Source organism: Hemitrygon akajei, chromosome 11, assembly GCF_048418815.1.
Source record: "Hemitrygon akajei chromosome 11, sHemAka1.3, whole genome shotgun sequence".
Taxonomy (NCBI): domain Eukaryota; kingdom Metazoa; phylum Chordata; class Chondrichthyes; order Myliobatiformes; family Dasyatidae; genus Hemitrygon; species Hemitrygon akajei.
The window spans coordinates 24,011,311-24,031,728 of record NC_133134.1 but is presented as its reverse complement, the minus strand read 5'-3'; the positions used below and the strand labels follow the sequence as shown (position 1 = coordinate 24,031,728).

The 20,418-nt window shown below is 42.4% G+C and overlaps 1 protein-coding gene across 3 annotated transcripts in view; it reads right to left on the bottom strand.

Annotated features, from left to right (window-relative positions):
• Positions 1-1,947: 1,947 nt before the first annotated feature.
• Positions 1,948-20,418, bottom strand: part of LOC140735409 (lysosomal dipeptide transporter MFSD1-like) — a 43,565-nt gene continuing 25,094 nt past the window's right edge. For all 3 annotated transcript variants that reach the window (XM_073060442.1, XM_073060443.1, XM_073060444.1), the window contains 5 exons: positions 20,047-20,158; positions 14,385-14,522; positions 13,634-13,773; positions 6,945-7,056; positions 1,948-2,887 (listed from right to left, as the gene is read on the bottom strand). In XM_073060442.1, coding sequence (XP_072916543.1) covers positions 2,780-2,887; positions 6,945-7,056; positions 13,634-13,773; positions 14,385-14,522; positions 20,047-20,158 — 610 coding nt within the window. In that variant the 3' untranslated portion in view covers positions 1,948-2,779. The remainder of the gene's footprint in view (positions 2,888-6,944; positions 7,057-13,633; positions 13,774-14,384; positions 14,523-20,046; positions 20,159-20,418) is intronic.

The following is a 20,418-nucleotide window of genomic DNA, read 5'->3' as shown; positions in this document are numbered from 1 at the left end:
AGCATTGCAAGGGACCAGGCACCAGATGACTGAATTTCAACTTTTTCTTTTCCAAGAAAAAACATTGCAGCAGCAAGAAGTGATGGAGAGAGAAAACTGAGTTTCATTCATGTAAGAAGTCTACCAGCAGGGCACCCAGAGAATTATTTTTTCATTTCTGTGAGGGGAAATAGTCAATTATTAGTATTGGTTTAATGTCACTCCACTCTTTAAGAAAGGAGAAAGGCAGCAGAAAGGAAATTATAGACCAGTTAGCCTGACCTCAGTGGTTTGGAAGATGTTGGAGCCAATTGGTAAGGATGAGGTTATGGAGTACTGAGTGACATAGGAAAAGATAGGACAAAGTTGGCAGCTTCCTTAAGGGAAAATCTTGCCTGATGAACCTGTTGGAATTCTTTGAGGAGATTACAAGTAGGATAGATAAAGGGAATGCAGTGGATGTTGTACATTTGGACTTTTAGAAGGCCTTTGACAAAGTGCCAAGCCTGAGGCTGCTTATCAAGTTAAGAGCCCATGGTATTACAGGAAAGTTACTAACATGGTTAGAGCAGTCTCATTGGGCCAAGTGGCCTAATTCTGCTGCTATGCCTTAAGGTCTTCAGACTCCTGTACCTCCTGCCTGATGACTGCATTGAGAAGACAACATAGCCTGGATGGTGAGTGCCCCTGAAATACTGCTTGTGGATGATCTTGATTCTGACAGAAGTGGCTGGGAGCACTACTCCACTACACTCTGTAACCTCTTGCTTTCCTGTGCATTGGATTTTCCGTAGCATCAGACCATGATGCAGTCAGAATGCTTACCACTGTACATCTGTAAAAGGCTGTCAGGGTCTTTGATATCATATCAAATCTCCTTAAACTTCTCACAAAGTAGAGACAATGTACCTTTGTCATGATTACATCCATGGCGCTAGCCCCAGGTTACATCCACCAAGATGGACGGGGTTGAATTTGAAGGGCTTTCTCTAAGAGATTCTTCATGTGCAGCTGGCTCCTCAGTCCCACCATACACAGCCTTTGTTATGACAGCGAGGAGTAGGAGGATGAAATCTGGTCCATCTCCTTCTGGAATATACATTTACCAAGAAGCTCTGGAAATGTATGCAGTGGTCATTGGCGAGGTTCATCTTACATAGTTGTGCGAATACAGGACTCTGTGCTCTCTGTTCTGTACTCTTGCCACATCCGCACACTGAGGTAAACATCAAATGCCCCTGTGATTAACTCAATGAAGAAAACACTTTGTCCTTCATCCAGTGTCCACAGTGCGAGGTTGTAGGGACAGCTTATTCAGGTGTGAATCAGAAATAACATCTCCCCGCTGACAAATCAACTTTGGCACACCTGAATGATGCATACTTAGCCCACTGCTCTACTCTGTCTAATTCCGCGACTATGTAGCTAGGCACAGCTCAAATGCCATCTGTAAATTTGCCACTGACACAACTATTGTTGGCAGAATTTCAGATGGTGATGAGGAGGTGTACTGGAGTGAGACAGATCAGCTGGTTGAGTGGTGCCGCAACAACCTTGCACTCAACAGTAAGTCCAAGGAATAGACTGTGGACTTCAGGAAGGGGAAGTTGAGGCAACACACACCGGTTCTCACTGAGGGATCAGAAGTGGAAAGAGTGAACAGTTTTAAGTTCCTGGCTGTCGCCATCTCTGAGGATCAATCCTGGGTCCAACATATTGTTGCAATTACAAAGAAGGCACTTCAGTGGCTACATTTCAGTGGGAGTTTGAGGAAACTCAGTATGTCACATTTGTTTCTGTGCTTCAAGAGATACCGATAATTGTCCACCATTTCAATGAGAAACAAAAAGCAGCCATGAAAATGATGTCTTTCTCAGCTAAAGACAAAAAGGTCTCCAAGATAAGGACACATCAGCAGATCATAAACTATAGGAAGCCCATTAACAAAATGAGGGTAGAAATTAAGGATTCTGAAATGGAAGAATTTTATTATCAAAGCAACATATATATTGACAATTCTGTAATTTTAGTGTAATATTTACTTACAAACATTATTGCATAGATTGACCAAACCGCTCATAAAACCATTCAAGTAATAATGTTTATCTTGTGTAAAATCGAGTGCACTCCTGAATTAGAAAAATATATTCAAACAGATATACACACAGTTCTCTCTCACTTGCATACAAATGTTTCTCTTAAATCAGAACTAGTAAGAGTAACATCATATAACCACTAAAAGCAAATATACTTCAATGTAGTGTCTAAGACACCTGAAGTATTAAGGCTATGTCATGGCATGACACTGCATATTTACCTGACAAGTCCTTTTGGATTGTAAAACACTCACTTTTGTAAATATACGAGGATCAATCCCAAAAGTGAGTTCAAAATCAGAGGAACAGAAACACTCAGCTTCTTTTATTCCTTGACAATGATCAAAAGATTATCTGTAGTCTTACAGCAAAAAGCTGCAGCAATTGCAACAAATAAACTACCCATAAGAGTCAAATTTATGAGGGACATTTAAGAGACTTTTGGATAAGCACTTGGATTGAAAAAAAATTGGAGGACTACGTGGGAGGGAGGAGTTAGAATAATCTTAGAGTTGTTAAAAGGTCGGCACAACATCTTGGGCCATAGGAACATATGATCTGTGTTCAGTTAAAAATATGTTGATCTTGAAATGACATGACAATTGATTATACTGGGAGAATCACACTTCAATAACAGAAAAGAAACCAGTTAATCTGGAGAATTGTCCATTTTCTCTCTCAAATCAAAACAGCTAAATCATTCCTCAGTTGTCATTGTCTCTGTCTGTTAACAGAGGAGATGTCTCTGAAACTGTTTGGTTTTCCTCTTTTGCAGTCTCAAGCTGCTTGGTGGTTTTGTTCAATGTGTTACCCTGAAAGGAAAGATAGAAAGAAATACCAATGTTAATTGACAGCTGTTGATACAGGAAGACTTATGTGATCCAGGAGAGGGGACAGGGATTGCATTTCTATAAAGTGCCCCATATTGTAGATGTAAGACTGGCAGTACTGCCAGCTACTGCCTTCTGGGAAATCATCTTTGTACTTGCTACCAAAGAGTCTAAATCTCCAAGGTTATAGGTAAGAGTAGGTGTGAATTAAACACAACTGAAATCACTTTGATTATAGAGAATACTAAAAGTTATTACAAAAGAAAAACAAGATGTGCTCCAATCATCGTGAGAGGTTGTTCCTTGGTGATGCAGTGTGAGGTTTAGAAAGAGCTCGTGTGCTTTCAAGATTTTTCAGTTGGCTGCAATCATAACAATCTATTAGACACTCAGCAGGGACCAATAAAGAGAAGTGAGTTGTAACAGGAGTGGCAATTGTGTGAGGGGACGGTGTTAATAGTGATCAGGGTTGGGCGAGAGCAGATTTTGGAAAACACAGGTAGAAATTCTAAGTAAGTTGGCTGTACATTTCTTTTCTCTGCTAGTATATAGCTAATCCACTGAGAATGGGTCCAGAGTTAATGCTATGTTCCTTGCGTGAGAGGTGGGAAATTTGGGAGAGCTCCATTCTCCATGATAACTATATCTGCACAAAGTACACTGAGCTACAACTCTTGGGAGTCTGTGTAGAGGAACTGGAGCTGCATCTGGATGACTTTCAACTCGTACAGGAAAATGAAGAGGTGATAGATAGGAGATACTTGGTGGTAGTCACCCCTTCGTTGCAGGAGGCAGGTACCTGGGTGACGTCAAGACAGGGAAATGAAATGGGCAGCCAGTATTCACTGGAATTTAGAAGAACAAGGAGTGACCTCATTCAAAGCTATTGAAAGCTGAAAGGCCATGATAGAGTGGATGTAGAGAGGATGTTTCCTGTGGTAGAAAAGTCTAAGACCAGAGGATAAGGCCTCAGAATAGAGGGGCATCCTTTTAGAATGGAGATGAGGAGGAATTTCCTCAGCCAGTGAGTGGTGAATCTGTGGAATTCTTTGCTACCGGCAGCTGTATGTATATTTATAAGTCTCTGTGTATATTTAAGACAGAGGTTGATAGCTTCTTGATTGGTCCGAGCATGAAGGGATACAGGAGAAAGACAGGAGATCGGGGCTGAGAGGGAAAATGGATCAGCCATGATGAAATAGTGGACTAGACTCGAAGGGTCAAATGGCCTACTTCTGCTCCTCTATCATATGGTCTGACATTCCTGGCATTCTGCTAGTGTCTTTCATAGTGAAGACTAATATAAAAACATATTAGGTTTGTCTGTGATTTCTTTGTCTCTCATTACTACCCCTCTAGCATAATTTTCCAGCAGTCCAATATCCACTTTTGTCTCTCTTTTACTCTTTATACATCTTAAAATTTGCTTTTGATTCTCCTTTTATATTATTGGCAAGCTTACTTCTGCTCCATCTTTACCTTCTTAATGACTTTTTAGTTGCCTTCTATTGATTTTTTAAAACTTCCCCAGTCGTCTACCTTCCCACTACTTTTTCTACTATTATATGCTCTCTCCTTGGATGTTGGCTTTGACTTCCCTTGTTAGCTATGGTTGTGTCATTTACCTGTAAAATAATTCTTCCTCTTTGGGATGTATATCATGTGCCTTTTGAATTGCTTCCAGAAATTCCAACCATTGCTGCTCTGCTATCATCCCTGCCAGTGTTCTTTTCCAGTCAATTCTGGCCAACTCCTCTCTCATGCCTCTGTAATTCCCCTTACTCCACTGTGATACTGACACATCTGACTTTAGCTTCTCCTTCTCAAATTGCATGGTGAATTCGATCATATTATGATCATTTAACCCCAAGGTTTCTTTCACCTTCAGCTCTCTAATTAATTCAGATTTATTGCACAACACCCAATCCAGAATAGCTGATCCCCCTAGAGGGCTCAACCATGAGCTGCTCTAAAAAGCCATCTGGGTGGTATTCCAGAAATACCCCTTCCTGGATTTCTGCACCAACCTGATTTTCCCAATCTACTTGCATATTGAAACCTCAGAGACTATTGTAACATTGCCCTTTTGTCATGCATTTTCTATCTCCAATTGTAACATGTAGACCACATCCTTACTACTGCTTGGGGGGGGGGGGGCTTGTATCCAACTCTCATCAGGGTCTTTTTACCCTTGTAGTTCCTTAGCTCTATCCACAATGATTCATCACCTTCTGAATCTATGTCACCTCTCTAATGGTATAATCTCATTTTCCTAACAAAGACACCCGACTCTCTCTCTGCCATCCTGTCTATCATTTAAATGCAATGTGTATCCTTGGACATTATGCTTCCAGTTTTAATCTTCTTTCAGCCATGATTCAGTGATGCCTACATCATACATGTCAATCTGTAACTGTGCATCTGTCCATTGACCTTATTCCATAAATTGCTCACATTCAAGTATAACACCTTTAGCCCTGTATTGACCTTTTGTGATTTTGCCTGCCTTTCACGATGCAGCTCACCCTGTAGAGTGCAATTTTACCCTATCACCAACCTCTGCTTGTTAGGAGTCTCACTACACATTGCCACAGTTTGTAAACTAACTACTTCATCTTCAGTACTATCATTTCGGTTCCCATCCCCCTGCCAAATTAATTTAAACACACCTCAACAACTCCAGTCTTCCTGCCCACAAGAATATTAGACCCCTTTGGGTTCAGGTGTAACCCATCCCTTTTGTACAGGTCATATCTTCCTCAGAAGAGATCCCAGTGATCCATAAATCGGAAACACTGCCCCCGGCACCAGTTCCTCAGCCACACATTCACCTGCCAAGCCATCCTATTCTTACCCTCATTGGCACTTGGCACAAGCTGTAATCCAGAGATTACTACCCTGAAGGTCCTGTTACTTAGCTCCCTAAAGTCTCTCTTCAGGATCTCCTCTACCTTTTCTACCCATGTCATTGATGCCAGTATGTACCAAGAGTTCTAGCTGCTCACCATCACTCTTGAGATTGCCATGGATACGATCCAAGACATCCTTGATCCTGGCACCTGAGAGGCAACGTATCATACGGCTATCTCTCTCATGCTCACAGAACCTAGTCTCTATTCCTCTGACTATGGAATCTCCTATCAGTTCTGAAGTCCTCTCTCTTCCCTGCACAGCACCAGATTCAATGCCAGAGATCCAGTCCTTGCAGCTCTCCCAGTAGGTCATCGGCCTCAATAGTATCTATAGTTATATATAGGCATCCGTTAGTCTTGTGAGACCATGGATTTGCGCCTTGGAAGGTTTTGTTGGCATTCTTTGATGAAATAACAGTCAGGATAGAGAAAGGAGAGTCAGTGGATGTTGTTAATTTGGATTTGCAGAAGACTTTTGACAAGGTGCCACACGTGGGGCTTCTGAACAAGATTGGAACCCATTATTTTACAGGAAAGAGACTAGCAAGGATAAAAGATGGTTGACTGGCTGGAGGCAAAGAGCCTGAATAATGGGAGCTTATTTTGGTTGGCTGCCAGTGACTTGTGGTGTGCCACAGAGGTCTATGTTGGGACTGCTTCTTTTCACATTGGATGTCAGTGATTTGGTTGAAGGAATTGATGGGTTTGTGGCCAAATTTACAGACAACGCAAAGACAGGTGGAGGGGCTGTTAGTGTTGAGGAAGCAGGGAGGCAAGCTGCGGCCCCATTCTGAGGACTGAAATATGAATGGAATCATACAATTCCCCTCCCAAGGCATGAACCAAAATTAGTGTAGTGTGGATTTCCATGTAACAGCTTGCTTTATGAGTATCTGGCGCATCATTTAATAAATAATGCGATCGAGTGCATCCTATGTTGGAGCCGGAATGTGAGCTGACACTGGTGGGCTGCCCCCAGACACCGTAGGGTGTGTTGGTTGTTAATGCAATGGATGCATTTTACTGAATGTTTTGAGGTATATGCGATAAATAAATAAATATGAATCAGTATCAGAAGCTGAATATTTCACTCCATTTAAGTCTTTGCCTTAAAGTGAGACCCTTACCTGTTTTGTGTCCACTATATTGAGAATGATGGAAGTGATGAAACAGCAGATGGTGTTGGCCAGCATGAAGATCAACGTCCACTGCCAGCGCCACACTGGGATCTTTGGATCACTGCGGGTCAAACACCGAGTGTTACTTCCGGAGAATGGAGTGAAGGAAAAACCATTCCTCTAATACTTTGAAAATGCAAGTGTTGAAAGAGACAGCAATCAGCATTCAGGGTAACTGGACAAGATGTTAAAACATTTATCACCATTTCAGAAAAACCTGGTCATGAACTCAACAAAACCATTTTCCTGAGTTCCATATTGATTGTCCTATGTGGGAATAAGAAAGCATTTTTAAAATGTTAAAAACATAGAACATAGAATAGTACAGCACATTACAGGCCCTTCAGCCCACAATGTTGTGTCGACCTTCAAACCCTGCCTCCCATATAACCCCCCCCACCTTAAATTCCTCCATATACCTGTCTAATAGTCTCTTAAACTTCACTAGTGTATCTGCCTCCACCACTGACTCAGGCAGTGCATTCCACGCACCAACCACTCTCTGAGTGAAAAACCTTCCTCTAATATCCCCCTTGAACTTCCCTCCCCTTACCTTAAAGCCATGTCCTCTTGTACTGAGCAGTGGTGCCCTGGGGAAGAGGCGCTGGCTGTCCACTCTTGTCTATTCCTCTTAATATCTTGTACACCTCTATCATGTCTCCTCTCATCCTCCTTCCCTCCAAACAGTAAAGCCCTAGCTCCCTTAATCTCTGATCATAATCCATACTCTCTAAACCAGGCAGCACCCTGGTAAATCTCCTCTGTACCCTTTCCAATGCTTCCACATCCTTCTTAGTGAGGCAACCAGAACTGGACACAGTACTCTAAGTGTGGCCTAACTAGATTTTTATAGAGCTGCATCATTACATCGCGACTCTTAAACTCTATCCCTTGACTTATGAAAGCTAACACCCCATAAGCTTTCTTAACTACCCTATCTACCTGTGAGGCAACTTTCAGGGATCTGTGGACATGTACCCCCAGATCCCTCTGCTCCTCCACACTACCAATATCCTGCCATTTTCTTTGTACTCTGCCTTGGAGTTTGTCCTTCCAAAGTGCACCACCTCACACTTCTCTGGGTTGAACTCCATCTGCCACTTCTCAGCCCACTTCCGCATCCTATCAATGTCTCTCTGCAATCTTCGACAATCCTCTACACTATCTACAACACCATCAACCTTTGTGTCGTCTGCAAACTTGCCAACCCACCCTTCTACCCCCACATCCAGGTCGTTAATAAAAATCACAAAAAGTAAAGGTCCCAGAACAGATCCTTGTGGGACACCACTAGTCACAACCCTCCAATCTGAATGTATTCCCTCCACCATGGCCCTCTGCCTTCTGCAGGCAAGCCAATTCTGAATCCTCCTGGCCAAACTTCCCTGGATCCCATGCCTTCTGACTTTCTGAATAAGCCTACCATGTGAAACCTTGTCAAATGCCTTACTAAAATCCATGTAGATCACATCCAGTGCACTATCCTCATCTATATGCCTGGTCACCTCCTCAAAGAACTCTATCAGGCTGGTTAGGTACGATCTGCCCTTCACAAAGCCATGCTGACTGTCCCTGATCAGACCGTGATTCTCTAAATGCCCATAGATCCTATCTCTAAGAATCTTTTCCAACAGCTTTCCCACCACAGACATAAGGCTCACTGGTCTATAATTACCTGGACTATCCCTACTACCTTTTTTGAACAAGGGGACAACATTCGCCTCCCTCCAATCCTCCGGTACCATTCCAGTGGACAACGAGGACATAAAGATCCTAGCCAGAGGGTCAGCAATCTCTTCCCTTGCCTCATGGAGCAGCCTGGGGAATAATCCGTCAGGCCCCGGGGACTTATCCGTCCTAATGTATTTTAACAACTCCAATACCTCCTCTCCCTTAATATTAACATGCTCCAGAACATCAACCTCACTCATATTGTCCTCACCGTCATCAAGTTCTCTCAGTGGTGAATACCGAAGAGAAGTATTCATTGAGGACCTCGCTCACTTCCACAGCCTCCAGGCACATCTTCCCACCTTTATCTCTAATCGGTCCTACCTTCACTCCTGTCATCCTTTTGTTCTTCACATAATTGAAGAATGCCTTTGGATTTTCCTTTACCCTATTTGCCAAGGCCTTCTCATGCCCCCTTCTTGCTCTTCTCAGCCCCTTCTTAAGCTCCTTTCTTGCTACTCTATATTCCTCAATAGACCCATCTGATTCTTGCTTCCTAAACCTCATGTATGCTGCCTTCTTCCACCTGACTAGATTTTCCACTTCACTTGTCACCCATGGTTCCTTCACCCTACCATTCTTTATCTTCCTCACCGGGACAAATTTATCCCTAACATCCTGCAAGATATCCCTAAACATCAACCACATGTCCATAGTACATTTCCCCGCAAAAACATCATCCCAATTCACACCCGCAAGTTCTAGCCTTATAGCCTCATAATTTGCCCTTCCCCAATTAAAAATTTTCCTGTCCTCTCTGATTCTATCCTTTTCCATGATAATGCTAAAGGTCAGGGAGCGGTGATCACTGTCCCCAGATGCTCACCCACTGACAGATCTGTGACCTGACCCGGTTCGTTACCTAATACTAGATCTAGTATGGCATTCCCCCTAGTCGGCCTGTCAACATACTGTGACAGGAATCCATCCTGGACACACTTAACAAACTCTGCCCCATCTAAACCCTTGGAACTAATCAAGTGCCAATCAATATTAGGGAAGTTAAAGTCACCCATGATAACAACCCTGTTATTTTTGCACCTTTCCAAAATCTGCCTCCCAATCTGCTCCTCAGTATCTCTGCTACCACCAGGGGGCCTACAGAATACCCCCAGTAGAGTAACTGCTCCCTTCCTGTTCCTGACTTCCACCCATACTGACTCAAAAGAGGATCCTGCTACATTACCCACCCTTTCTGCAGCTGTAATAGTATCCCTGACCAGTAATGCCACCCCTCCTCCCAGACATGTATCTTTCAGCCTTCTTTATTTTCCACCCTCACTCTTCCCCAACGGAAGACCACAGCTCTGTACTATATTCTCTCTTTGACTTTTTAATCTTCAAACCCCCATATCGATCCCTCACTTTCCAAATCCTCACACTTGCATATTCTCTCATTCTACCCAGACTGGGCCATTTCCAGAGATCCTTCAGGCATCTCACTCAGTCAGAGATCTCTATCCAATTGGCAATCCTTTTGGCCTGCAAAACCTTGGGGAAATTAGAAATTGGATCCTAAAATGAATGTATCATCTACTGATTCACAGGTCAGGAAAAAGAGCTACTACTGTTGACTTCATAGATCAAAGAGCTTTACCCAACCCTCTATTAATGCAGAGGAGATCAAAAAGGTTCTGCATTTCATAATACAGATCTGTAGATTAATCAATCTAATCTTTTATTCTGCTTCAGCATAAGTTTTTGTTTCCTTGTTTTAGGTGATAGAAGAATGGAGGGTATGTAGAAGGGAAGGGTTAGATTAATCTCAGAGTAGGTTAAATACCGACAACATCATGGGGTGAAGGGCTTGTACGGTGCTGTACTGTTATGTCTTCTATTGCAATCTTTAGGTAAAATTGATTAAAAATAAATCAGTATATGATGGCAGAAATGGAAATGACCATTTAAAGTATTTCACATGCCCTTTCGGTGAATATCTTGAAGATGGGTCTTATGTTTAAAAACTGTTTGGTGGAATACTCCACTAACATTGCTGGCTCCTGAAATAGATGAAGGAAACATTGAGGGAATGTGGAAGATATTCAAATTAGTTTGCCAAAACTATGCTGCAGCAATGAGGTTAGAGTAGGAAGTAGGACAAGACCATCAAACTTAATGCTAAAGGGCAGAAGTTTGTGAAGTTTATTCTCATTGGTCAGATTGGGTTAAAGAGTGGATATATACAACTGCACAAAAACATCATCTTCCAGAGGCATGCATTTAACAAGGCAGGAAGTGAGTAAATTATGTTACTAATATAGAACTGAGTAGTGAATGTTACTAATATAGAACTGGGTAGTGAAAACTCTCCAAATTATCGTCTGCAATTACAGCAGAAGTAGTAATCAGAGAGACAGGCTTGTATGGAATAGGACATTCAAGGAAGGCAGAAAGATTGTTACAGAAACATAACGTGCCCTTGGTGAAAACCGATGAGATTTCTTATGTAAGAGAGAGAATGCAGTTCAACTTAAAAGTAATTAATCACTAAACAGAACAAAATACCTGTAAAGTAGATAAACCCATAAAAGTTTTACGGATGACAAAGTCTTTGAGCTAAGCAAACAGAAACCATGAGGGCCCAGAGTGACAGGAAGCACAAGTTGTGCTGGAGAGAATCATGTTCACCTCAGTACATCATGTAACAAGTGCAGAGAGAAGAAACATTTTGCAAAGTAATACCACAGAGAGAGAAAAAAACACTTGTACACAGACAACCAGAGCAGTTGACAAGGAACCCAGAACAGTTGATTTTCTTGTCAGTGTTGTTACTGCTTTTGGATGGTGAAAGATGTCTTCTTTCAAAAAACATTGAACTCGAGCATGGTGCCAGAGGAGTGGAAAATTGCAAATGTCACTACATTCTTTAAGACAGGAGGAAGGCAGCAGAAAGGAAGGTATAGACCAGTTAGCCTGACTTCAGTGGTTGGGAAGATGTTGGATTCAATTGTTAAGGATAAGGTTATGGAGTACTTGGTAACACAGGACAAGATAGGACAAAGTCAGCATGGTTTCTGTAAGGGAAAATCTTGCCTAAAGAACCTATAGGAATGCTTTGAGGAGATAATAAATAGGATTGATAAAGGGGATGCAGTGGATGTTGCACATTTCAATTTCAGAAGGCCTTTGAAAAGGTGCCACACATGAGGCAGCTTACCAAGTTAAGAGACCATGATATTACAGGAAACACAGGAGACCTGTGTAATTCCATTTCACTTACACAAAAAAGCAAATAAAGGTTTAATTTTGTACACATTAGAACCACTTCAGCTTGAGGTTGAAGAGTACGGTGTGGCCACTCTGAGTCATTGATTTTATTCAAAATTACAATGTAAATATTTCCTGCAGGACTCCACCAAAGCCGTTGGTAACTTGACCGTGTTCAGGGAGTAACTGAACTGTACAGCCATACAGTATACACTTCACGGCTTGATCACTGGTCTTTGTGAATTATATTACAATTGCTGTCAGAGAAGCCAGGATATAAAGGAGAAGGGAGAAACACAAATCACAGGGTATTACTTATGTTCAGTATTCATTGCTCAGATGATTCAGGTACATAAACAAGAGAAAATCTGCAGATGCTGGAAATCCAAAGCAACACACACAAAACGCTGGATGAACTCAGCAGTCAGGCAGCATCTCTGGAAAAGAGCAAGTAGTCGATGTTTTGGGTTGAAACCCTTCATCAGGACTGGAACAAAAAGATGAGAAGTCAGAGTTAGAAGGTGTAGGGAGTGGAGGAAGAAGTCCAAGGTAGTAGGTGATTGGTGAAATTGGGAGAAGGGGAACAGTGAAACACAGAGCTGGGACGTTGATTGGTAAAAGAGAGATTGGCTGGAGAAGGGGGAATCTGATAACAGAGGACAGAAGGTCATGGAAGAAAGGGAAGGGGGAGGAGCAGCAGAGGGAGGTGATGGGCAGGTAGGGAGATGAGATGAAAGAGGGAAATGGGAATGGGGAATGGTAAAGAAAAGGGGGAGCAGTTATTGGAAGTTTAAGAAATTGATGTTCATGCTATCAGATTGGAGGCTACCCAGATGGAATATAAGGTTTTGCTTCTCCAACTTGAGTGTGGCCTCATCGCGGCAGTAGAGGAGGCCGGGACTCAGATTGACACCATAGTCGAATAACTCAAATGCTATTCTCTATCAAAGCACTAGTATGAAGAATAATTCATGTTCAGGATATGGGAAAGTGAACAGGACACGTGGTGAAGAGGTCCGCCGCAGAGCAATTTTCCAATAAAATGAGAGAGAAGATACAAAAAACAATAAAACAGTATTTCCTGGAATCGGAAATAAACAAAAACAGAAAATGCTGGAAGAACTCAGCCAGTCACGCATCATCTGTGTGCAGAGGAAACAGTTAATGTTAAGTTCAGGGACCTGAAGGTTTTCTGACTCAAAAAGTTATAGTTCACGTTCTGTCACTTCTATCATTTTTAATTTAGTCTTCCTATCAGATAACGACATCTAAATGTATCAAGCAATCTGGGTCTATATTGAATATGCAACATTTTCACTATCATTATGCAGTGTGGAACCTGTATCCAGTTCTGACCAGTATGGTTAGTGGATCTAGTAGGATGTCAGGGGTAAGTTTTTTTACTCAAAGTGTGGTGAGTGCGTGGAACGGGCTGCCGGCAACGGTAGTGGAGGCGGATACAATACAGTCTTTTAAGAGACTTTTGGATACGCACATGGAGCTTAGAAAACTAGAGGGATATAGGTAAGCCTAGTAATTTCTAAGGTAAGGACATGTTCAGCACAACCTTGTGGGCCGAAGGGCCTGTATTATGCTGTAGGTTTTCTATGTTTCTATGTTAAGATGGCAGAAATAAAACAACATAAAATAATAAATTAAATAATGCAAATTAGTGACCAGTATAGAATGAAAAAGCTTACCTGAATTTGTTTCCAAGTATCCATCCAACAATCAAGTTGCAAACACCAACACCAATCATTTGCACTGAAGTAGTGATTCCTAAAGCTGTTCCAAGGTTTGCCGAAGGAACCACTAAAATGATAGAGGGCCACAGACTAGTCTGTGGAAATAATCAGAATTTACTGATAAAAATAGCAATTAAGTACCTAAAATCAGAAAATGACTGCAAAGATATTATCACAATATGCCCTTGCTGGGTTGACTATGAGTTCACTGCATAAACTACTACAATATATTTAAAGTTTATTTTAAATAACCCTGAACCCATTTGTAATGATGAATGCTTTGGTGTATTGGTATTGGTACTGGATTAGTATGTTATTGTCACATGTACCTGATAAGGTGTTCTGCAAACTGTTTACACAGATCAAATCATTACACACTGTATTCAGCTAGAATAAGGTAAAATATTAACAATGCAGAATAAAGTGTAAAAGCTACTGAGAAACTGCAGTGCGGGTAAATAATAAAGTGCACAATTATAATGAGGTAGATTGTGAGTCTATCCTGTCATACAAGAGGTCTGTTCAACAGTCTGATAACAGTCGGGTAGAAGCTGTCCCCGAGCCCAGTGGTACATGCTTTCAGGCTTTTGGATCTTCTGTCCGATGGGAGAGGGGAGAAAAGAATGTCTGGAATGGGTGTGTAGATGGTGAAAGAATTTAATGAGAGCTACTTGTCAGCGGAGAGAAAATAAAAATAACATCTTACAACAGCAAATGAATAGGTGACTCCCAGCCATATCATTGAAACCAATGGTGGTACGAAGGTGAATGCCAAAAGAGCGAAAACAGGGACTGTCAACACAGCACACATCGAGACAAGTATTCCTCTTAATCCTATGTAATCCTGAAAATGATTTTTAAAACATTTAATTGATTAATTTGTACATGAATATATAACATTAGAGCAGTTGGGACAAGTGCTTATTGTTGGTGAGTGGGAGGGTGTGGGGCCTAGTACAGGCAGTGTAGCAAACCACACAATTACTTAAATCCTTCCTTCTATTTAGTTATAGACTGGTAAGCTGCTCTCCCTTAACATGTTTTGTATCCTATGTTATTTTTTACTGTTTATCACTGTACACATTTAATATATTTGATGATGTTTCTTCTTTCTTACTTGGGAAACACATGTCTCACTGACTCTATGGCTGTCACATAGCCAAATCTATATGTTGTCCTGGCTGTAGGACAGAGTTCTCCAATGTTTCAATGAAGAAATGTTTGGGAGTGTCATACCAGTTGGGTATCAACAATGGGTTTTATATTTTTCTTTACTTTCAGTCAGTAATTTCAACTGCAATCATTTCAAAGTACAATAATAAAAAGATCAAAAGAGAAAGTTAACAGTACAGGCGAGTGTGAAGCCAGTAGTTTCATGGGCCTGAATTGAGATAATGCCCATTTGGAGCAAGAAGGCTGCGAGTGAACTGCTGATTTTTCGGAGCGAAGGGAGTTTTTTTTACTACCCGGGTGTCCTGGAAACTCTCAGCCTCCCGGACGGCCATACCTGTACCAGGTGTGTCGAGCTGCAGCTCCCGAAGGACCGAGTTAGGCAACTGGAGATGCAGCTCAATGACCTTTGTTTAGTCATGGAGAGCGAGGAGGTGATAGAGAGGAGTTATAGGCAGGTGGTCACACTGGGGCCACGGGAGACAGACAAGTGGGTCGGAGTCAGGAGGGGGAAGGGGAAGAGTCAGGTACTAGAGAGTACCCCTGTGGCTGTATCCCTTGACAATAAGCACTCCTGTTTGAGTACTGTTGGGGAGACAGCCTACCTGGGGGGAAGCGGCAGTGGCCGCGCCTCTGGCACAGAGTCTGGCCCTGTGGCTCAGAAGGGTAGGGAAAGGAAGAGGAAGGAAATAGTGATAGGGGACTCTATAGTTAGGGGATCAGACAGGCAGTTCTGTGGACGCAAGAAAGAAACTTGGATGGTAGGTTGCCTCCCAGGTGCCAGGGTCCAGGATGTTTCTAATCGTGTCCAAGATATCCTGTGGTGGGAGGGAGAACAGCCACAGGATGTGGTACATATTCGTACCAATGACATAGGTTGAAAAAGTGAAGATGTCCTGAAACAAGACTACAGGGAGTTAGTAAGGAAGTTGAGAAGCAGGACCTCAAAGGTAGTAATCTCGGGGTTACTGCCTGTGCCACGCGACAGTGAGAATAGGAATAGGATAAATGCGTGGCTGAGGGATTGGAGCAGGGGGCAGGAATTCAGATTTCTGGATCATTGGGACCTCTTTTGGGGCAAGTGTAACCTGTACAAAAAGGACGGGTTACACTTGAATCCCAGGGGGACCAATATCCTGGTGGGGAGGTTTGCTAAGGCTACGGGGGAGAGTTTAAACTAGAATTGTTGGGGGGTGGGAACTGAACTGAAGAGACTGGGGAAGAGAACGTTAGCTCACAAATAGAGAAAGCTTATAGACAGTGCGAGAGGGAGGATGGGCAGGTGATAGAGAAGAGACGCACCAGACCGAGTGCTTGAGATTTGTCTATTTTAATGCAAGGTGTGTTGCGAACAAAGTGGATGAGCTTAGAGTGTGGATCAGTACTTGGAGATATGATGTGGTGGCCATTACAGAGACTTGGATGGCTCAGGGACAGAATTGGTTGCTTCAAGTGCCGGGGTTTAGATGTTTCAGAAAGGACAGGGAGGGAGGCAAAAGAGGTGGGGACGTGGCACTGTTGATCACAGATAGTGTCACGGCTGCAGAAAAGGTGGACGTCATGGAGGGATTGTCTACGGAGTCTCTGTGGGTGGAGGTTAGGAACAGGAAGGGGTCAATAACTTTACTGGGTGTTTTTTATAGGCCACCCAATAGTAACAGGGACATCAAGGAGCAGATAGGGAAACAGATCCTGGAAAGGTGTAATAATAACAGATTTGTTGTAATGGGAGATTTTAATTTCCCAAATATCGATTGGCATCTCCCGAGAGCAAAGGGTTTAGATAGGGTGGAGTTCGTTAGGTGTTTTGAGGAAGGTTTCTTGACACAGTATGTACTTTGTAGATAAGCCTACAAGAGGAGAGGCTGTACTAGATTTGGTTTTGGGAAATGAACCTGTTCAGGTGTCAGATCTCTCAGTGGGAGAGCATTTTGGAAATAGTGATCATAATTCTATCTCCTTTACAATAGCATTGGAGAGAGATAGGAACAGACAAGTTAGAAAAGCGTTTAATTGGAGTAAGGGGAATTATAAGGATATCAGGCAGGAAGCTGGAGGCTTAAATTGGAAACAGATGTTCTCAGGGAAAAGTACGGAAGAAATGTGGCAAATATTCAGGAGATATTTGTGTAGAGCTCTGTATAGGTACGTTTCAATTAGACAGGGAAGTTACGGTAGGGTACAGGAACCATGGTGTACAAAGGCTCTAATAAATCTACTCAAGAAGAAAAGAAAAGCTTACAAAAGGTTCGGAGAGCTAGGTAATGTTAGAGATCTAGAAGATTATAAGACCACTAGGAAGAAGCTTAAGAAGGAAATTAGGAGAGCCAGAAGGGGCCATGAGAAGGCCTTGGTGGGCAGAATTAAGGAAAACCCCAAGGCATTCAGCAAGTATGTGAAGAGCAAGAGGATAAAGACGTGAAAGAAAAGGACCTATCAAATGTGACAGTGGGAAAGTGTGTATGGAACTGGACAAATTAGCAGAGGTACTTAATGAATACTTCAGTATTCACTATGGAAAAGGATCTTAGTGATTGTAGTGATGACTTGCAGCAGACTGAAAAGCTTGAGCATTAGATATTAAGAAAGAGGATGTGCTAGAGCTTTTGGAAAGCATCAAGTTGGATAAGTAGCTGGGCCCAGGTGAGATATACCCCAGGCTACTGTGGGAGGCAAGGGAGGAGATTGCTGAGCCTCTGACGATGATCTTTGCATCATCAACGGGGACGGGAGAGGTTCCGGAGGATTGGAGGGTTGCAGATGTTATTCCATTATTCAAGAAAGGGAGTAGAAATAGCCCAGGTAATTATAGACCAGTGAGTCTGATGGTAAGTTGATGGAGAAGATCCTGAGAGGCAGGATTTATGAATATTTGGAGAGGCATAATATGATTTGGAATAGTCAGCATGGCTTTGTGAAAAGTAGGTTGTGCCTTACGAGCCTGATTGAATTTTTTGAGGATGTGACTGAACACATTGATGAAGGTAGAGCAGTAGATGCAGTGTATATGGATTTCAGCAAGGCATTTGACAAGGTACCCCATGCAAAGCTTATTCAGAAAGTAAGGAGGCATGGGATCCAAGGGGACATTGCTTTGTGGATCCAGAACTGCATTGCCCACAGAAGGCAAAGAGTGGTTGTAGACGGCTCATATTCTGCATGGAGGTCAGTCACCAGTGGAGTGTCTCAGGGATCTGTTCTGGGACCCCGGCTCTTTGTGATTTTTATCAATCAGCTGGATGAAGAAGTGGATGAATGGGTTAGTAAATTTGCTGATGACACAGAGGCTGGGGGTGTTGTGGACAGTGTGGAGGACTGTCAGAGGTTACAGTGGGACATTGATAGGATGCAGAACTGGGCTGAGAAGTGGCAAATGGAGTTCAACCCAGATAAGTGTGAGATGGTTCATTTTGGTAGGTCAAATATGATGGCAGAATATAATATTAATAGTAAGACTCTTGGCAGTGTGGAGGATCAGAGGGATCTTGGGGTCCGAGTTCATAGGAGAGATATGATTAGGAATAGTCAGCATGGCTTTGTAAAGGGCAGGTCATGCCTTATGAGCCTGATTGAATTTTCTGAGGATGTGACTAAACACATTGATGAAGGAAGAGCAGTAGATGTAGTGTATATGGATTTCAGAAAGGCACTTGATAAGGTACCCCATGCAAAGCTAATTCAGAAAGTAAGGAGGCATGGGATCCAAGGGGACATTGCTTTGTGGATCCAGAACTGCATTGCCCACAGAAGGCAAAGAGTGGTTGTAGACGGCTCATATTCTGCATGGAGGTTGATCAGCCTCAGGGATCTGTTCTGGGACCCTTCATGATTTTTATAAATGATCTGGATGAGGAAGTGGAGGAATGGGTTAGTTAATTTGCTGATAACACAAAGGTTGGAGGTGTTGTGGATAGTGTGGAGGGCTGTCAGAGGTTACAGTGGGACATTGAGAGGATGCAAAACTGAGCTGAGAAGTGGTAGATGGAGTTCAACCCAGATAAGTGTTCATTTTGGTAGGTCAAATATGAATGCAGAATATAATATTAATGGTAAGACTCTTGGGAATGTGGAGAATCAGAGGGATCTTGGGGTCCAAGTCCATAGGACGCTCAAAGCAGCTGTGCAGGTTGACTCTGTGGTTAAGAAGCCATACGGTGTATTGGCCTTCATGAATCGTGGAATTGAATTTAGGAGCCGAGAGGTAATGTTGCAGCTGTATAGGACCCTGGTCAGACCCCACTTGGAGTACTGTGCTCAGTTCTGGTTGCCTCACTATAGGAAGGATGTGGAAGCCATAGAAAGTGTGCAGTGGAGATTTACAAGGATGTTGCCTGGATTGGGGAGCATGCTAGGTTCAGTGAACTTGGCGTTTTCTCCTTGGAGCGGCAGAGGATGAGAGGTGACCTGATAGAGGTGTACAAGATGATGAGAGGCATTGATCGTGTGGATAGTCAGAGGCTTTTTCCCAGGGCTGAAATGGTTGCCACAAGAGGACACAGGTTTAAGGTGCTGGAGAGTAGGTAGAGAGGAGATGTCAGGGGCAAGTTTTTTACTCAGAGAGTGGTGAGCGCGTGGAATGGGCTGCCGGCAACGGTGGTGGAGGCGGATACGATAGGGTCTTTTAATAGACTCCTGGATAGGTACATGGAGCTTAGTAAATAGAGGGCTATAGGTAAGCCTAGTAATTTGTAAGATAGGGACGTGTTCGGCACAACATTGTGGGCCAAAGGGCCTGTATTGTGCTATAGGTTTTCTATGTTTCTATTCTAGATATGGTATGATATTAACAAGAAAGTGACGAAAGTCCATTCTCTATAAGTAAACAATGATAATAGTTGATTAAATGTGATTAGCAATCATAATGGATGATTAAATATGTAAACCAAATTTGTATTACTCAGCAAATAAACACAAAATTATTTTATGGTATGGGAACAGGAAATATTGTTAGAGGGACAGGGGATGTAACTTGGATTCTTCTGTTATCTGTTTACTTCATACTTTAAAGTTCAGCCTGAGCTCAATACAGTTAATATCCATGAAAAGGATGTCTGACGTTCCTGGTGATCACAATCTACCTTGCATTTAGAACAGGGGTTCCCAACCTGGGGTCCTTGGACCCTTTGTTCAATGGTATTGGTCTATGGCATAAAAATGGTTGGAAAATCCTGAGTTAGAACAAAACAGATGATACTCACAGTGAGGATTCCAGCTATGGGTAGTAGAAGCATTGAGGTATCGAACGCAGCACCAGCAATGTAGGAGGCTTCCTGATTACTGTACCTAGAATACTTATCCTGAATGAACTTGCTGAAAAATAAATGCCAAGATATAACAGATATAATTGAAATAGTCACCCGTATCTAGTTTTCTCATCGCATGAATAATCCTGGAGACTGTCGCAAAGAATTAATCAGAGATTTGAAGTTACTGCAGTATGCGATGACAGCTACCATAGAAAAGACAAAGTGTCAACTATGAGTGAAAAATCACTGCTGTCCCATTGTAGAGCATCTCAATGTTTAAAAATAAAGAGAGGTACAGTAGGTGTGAGAAATAAAGAGAAACTT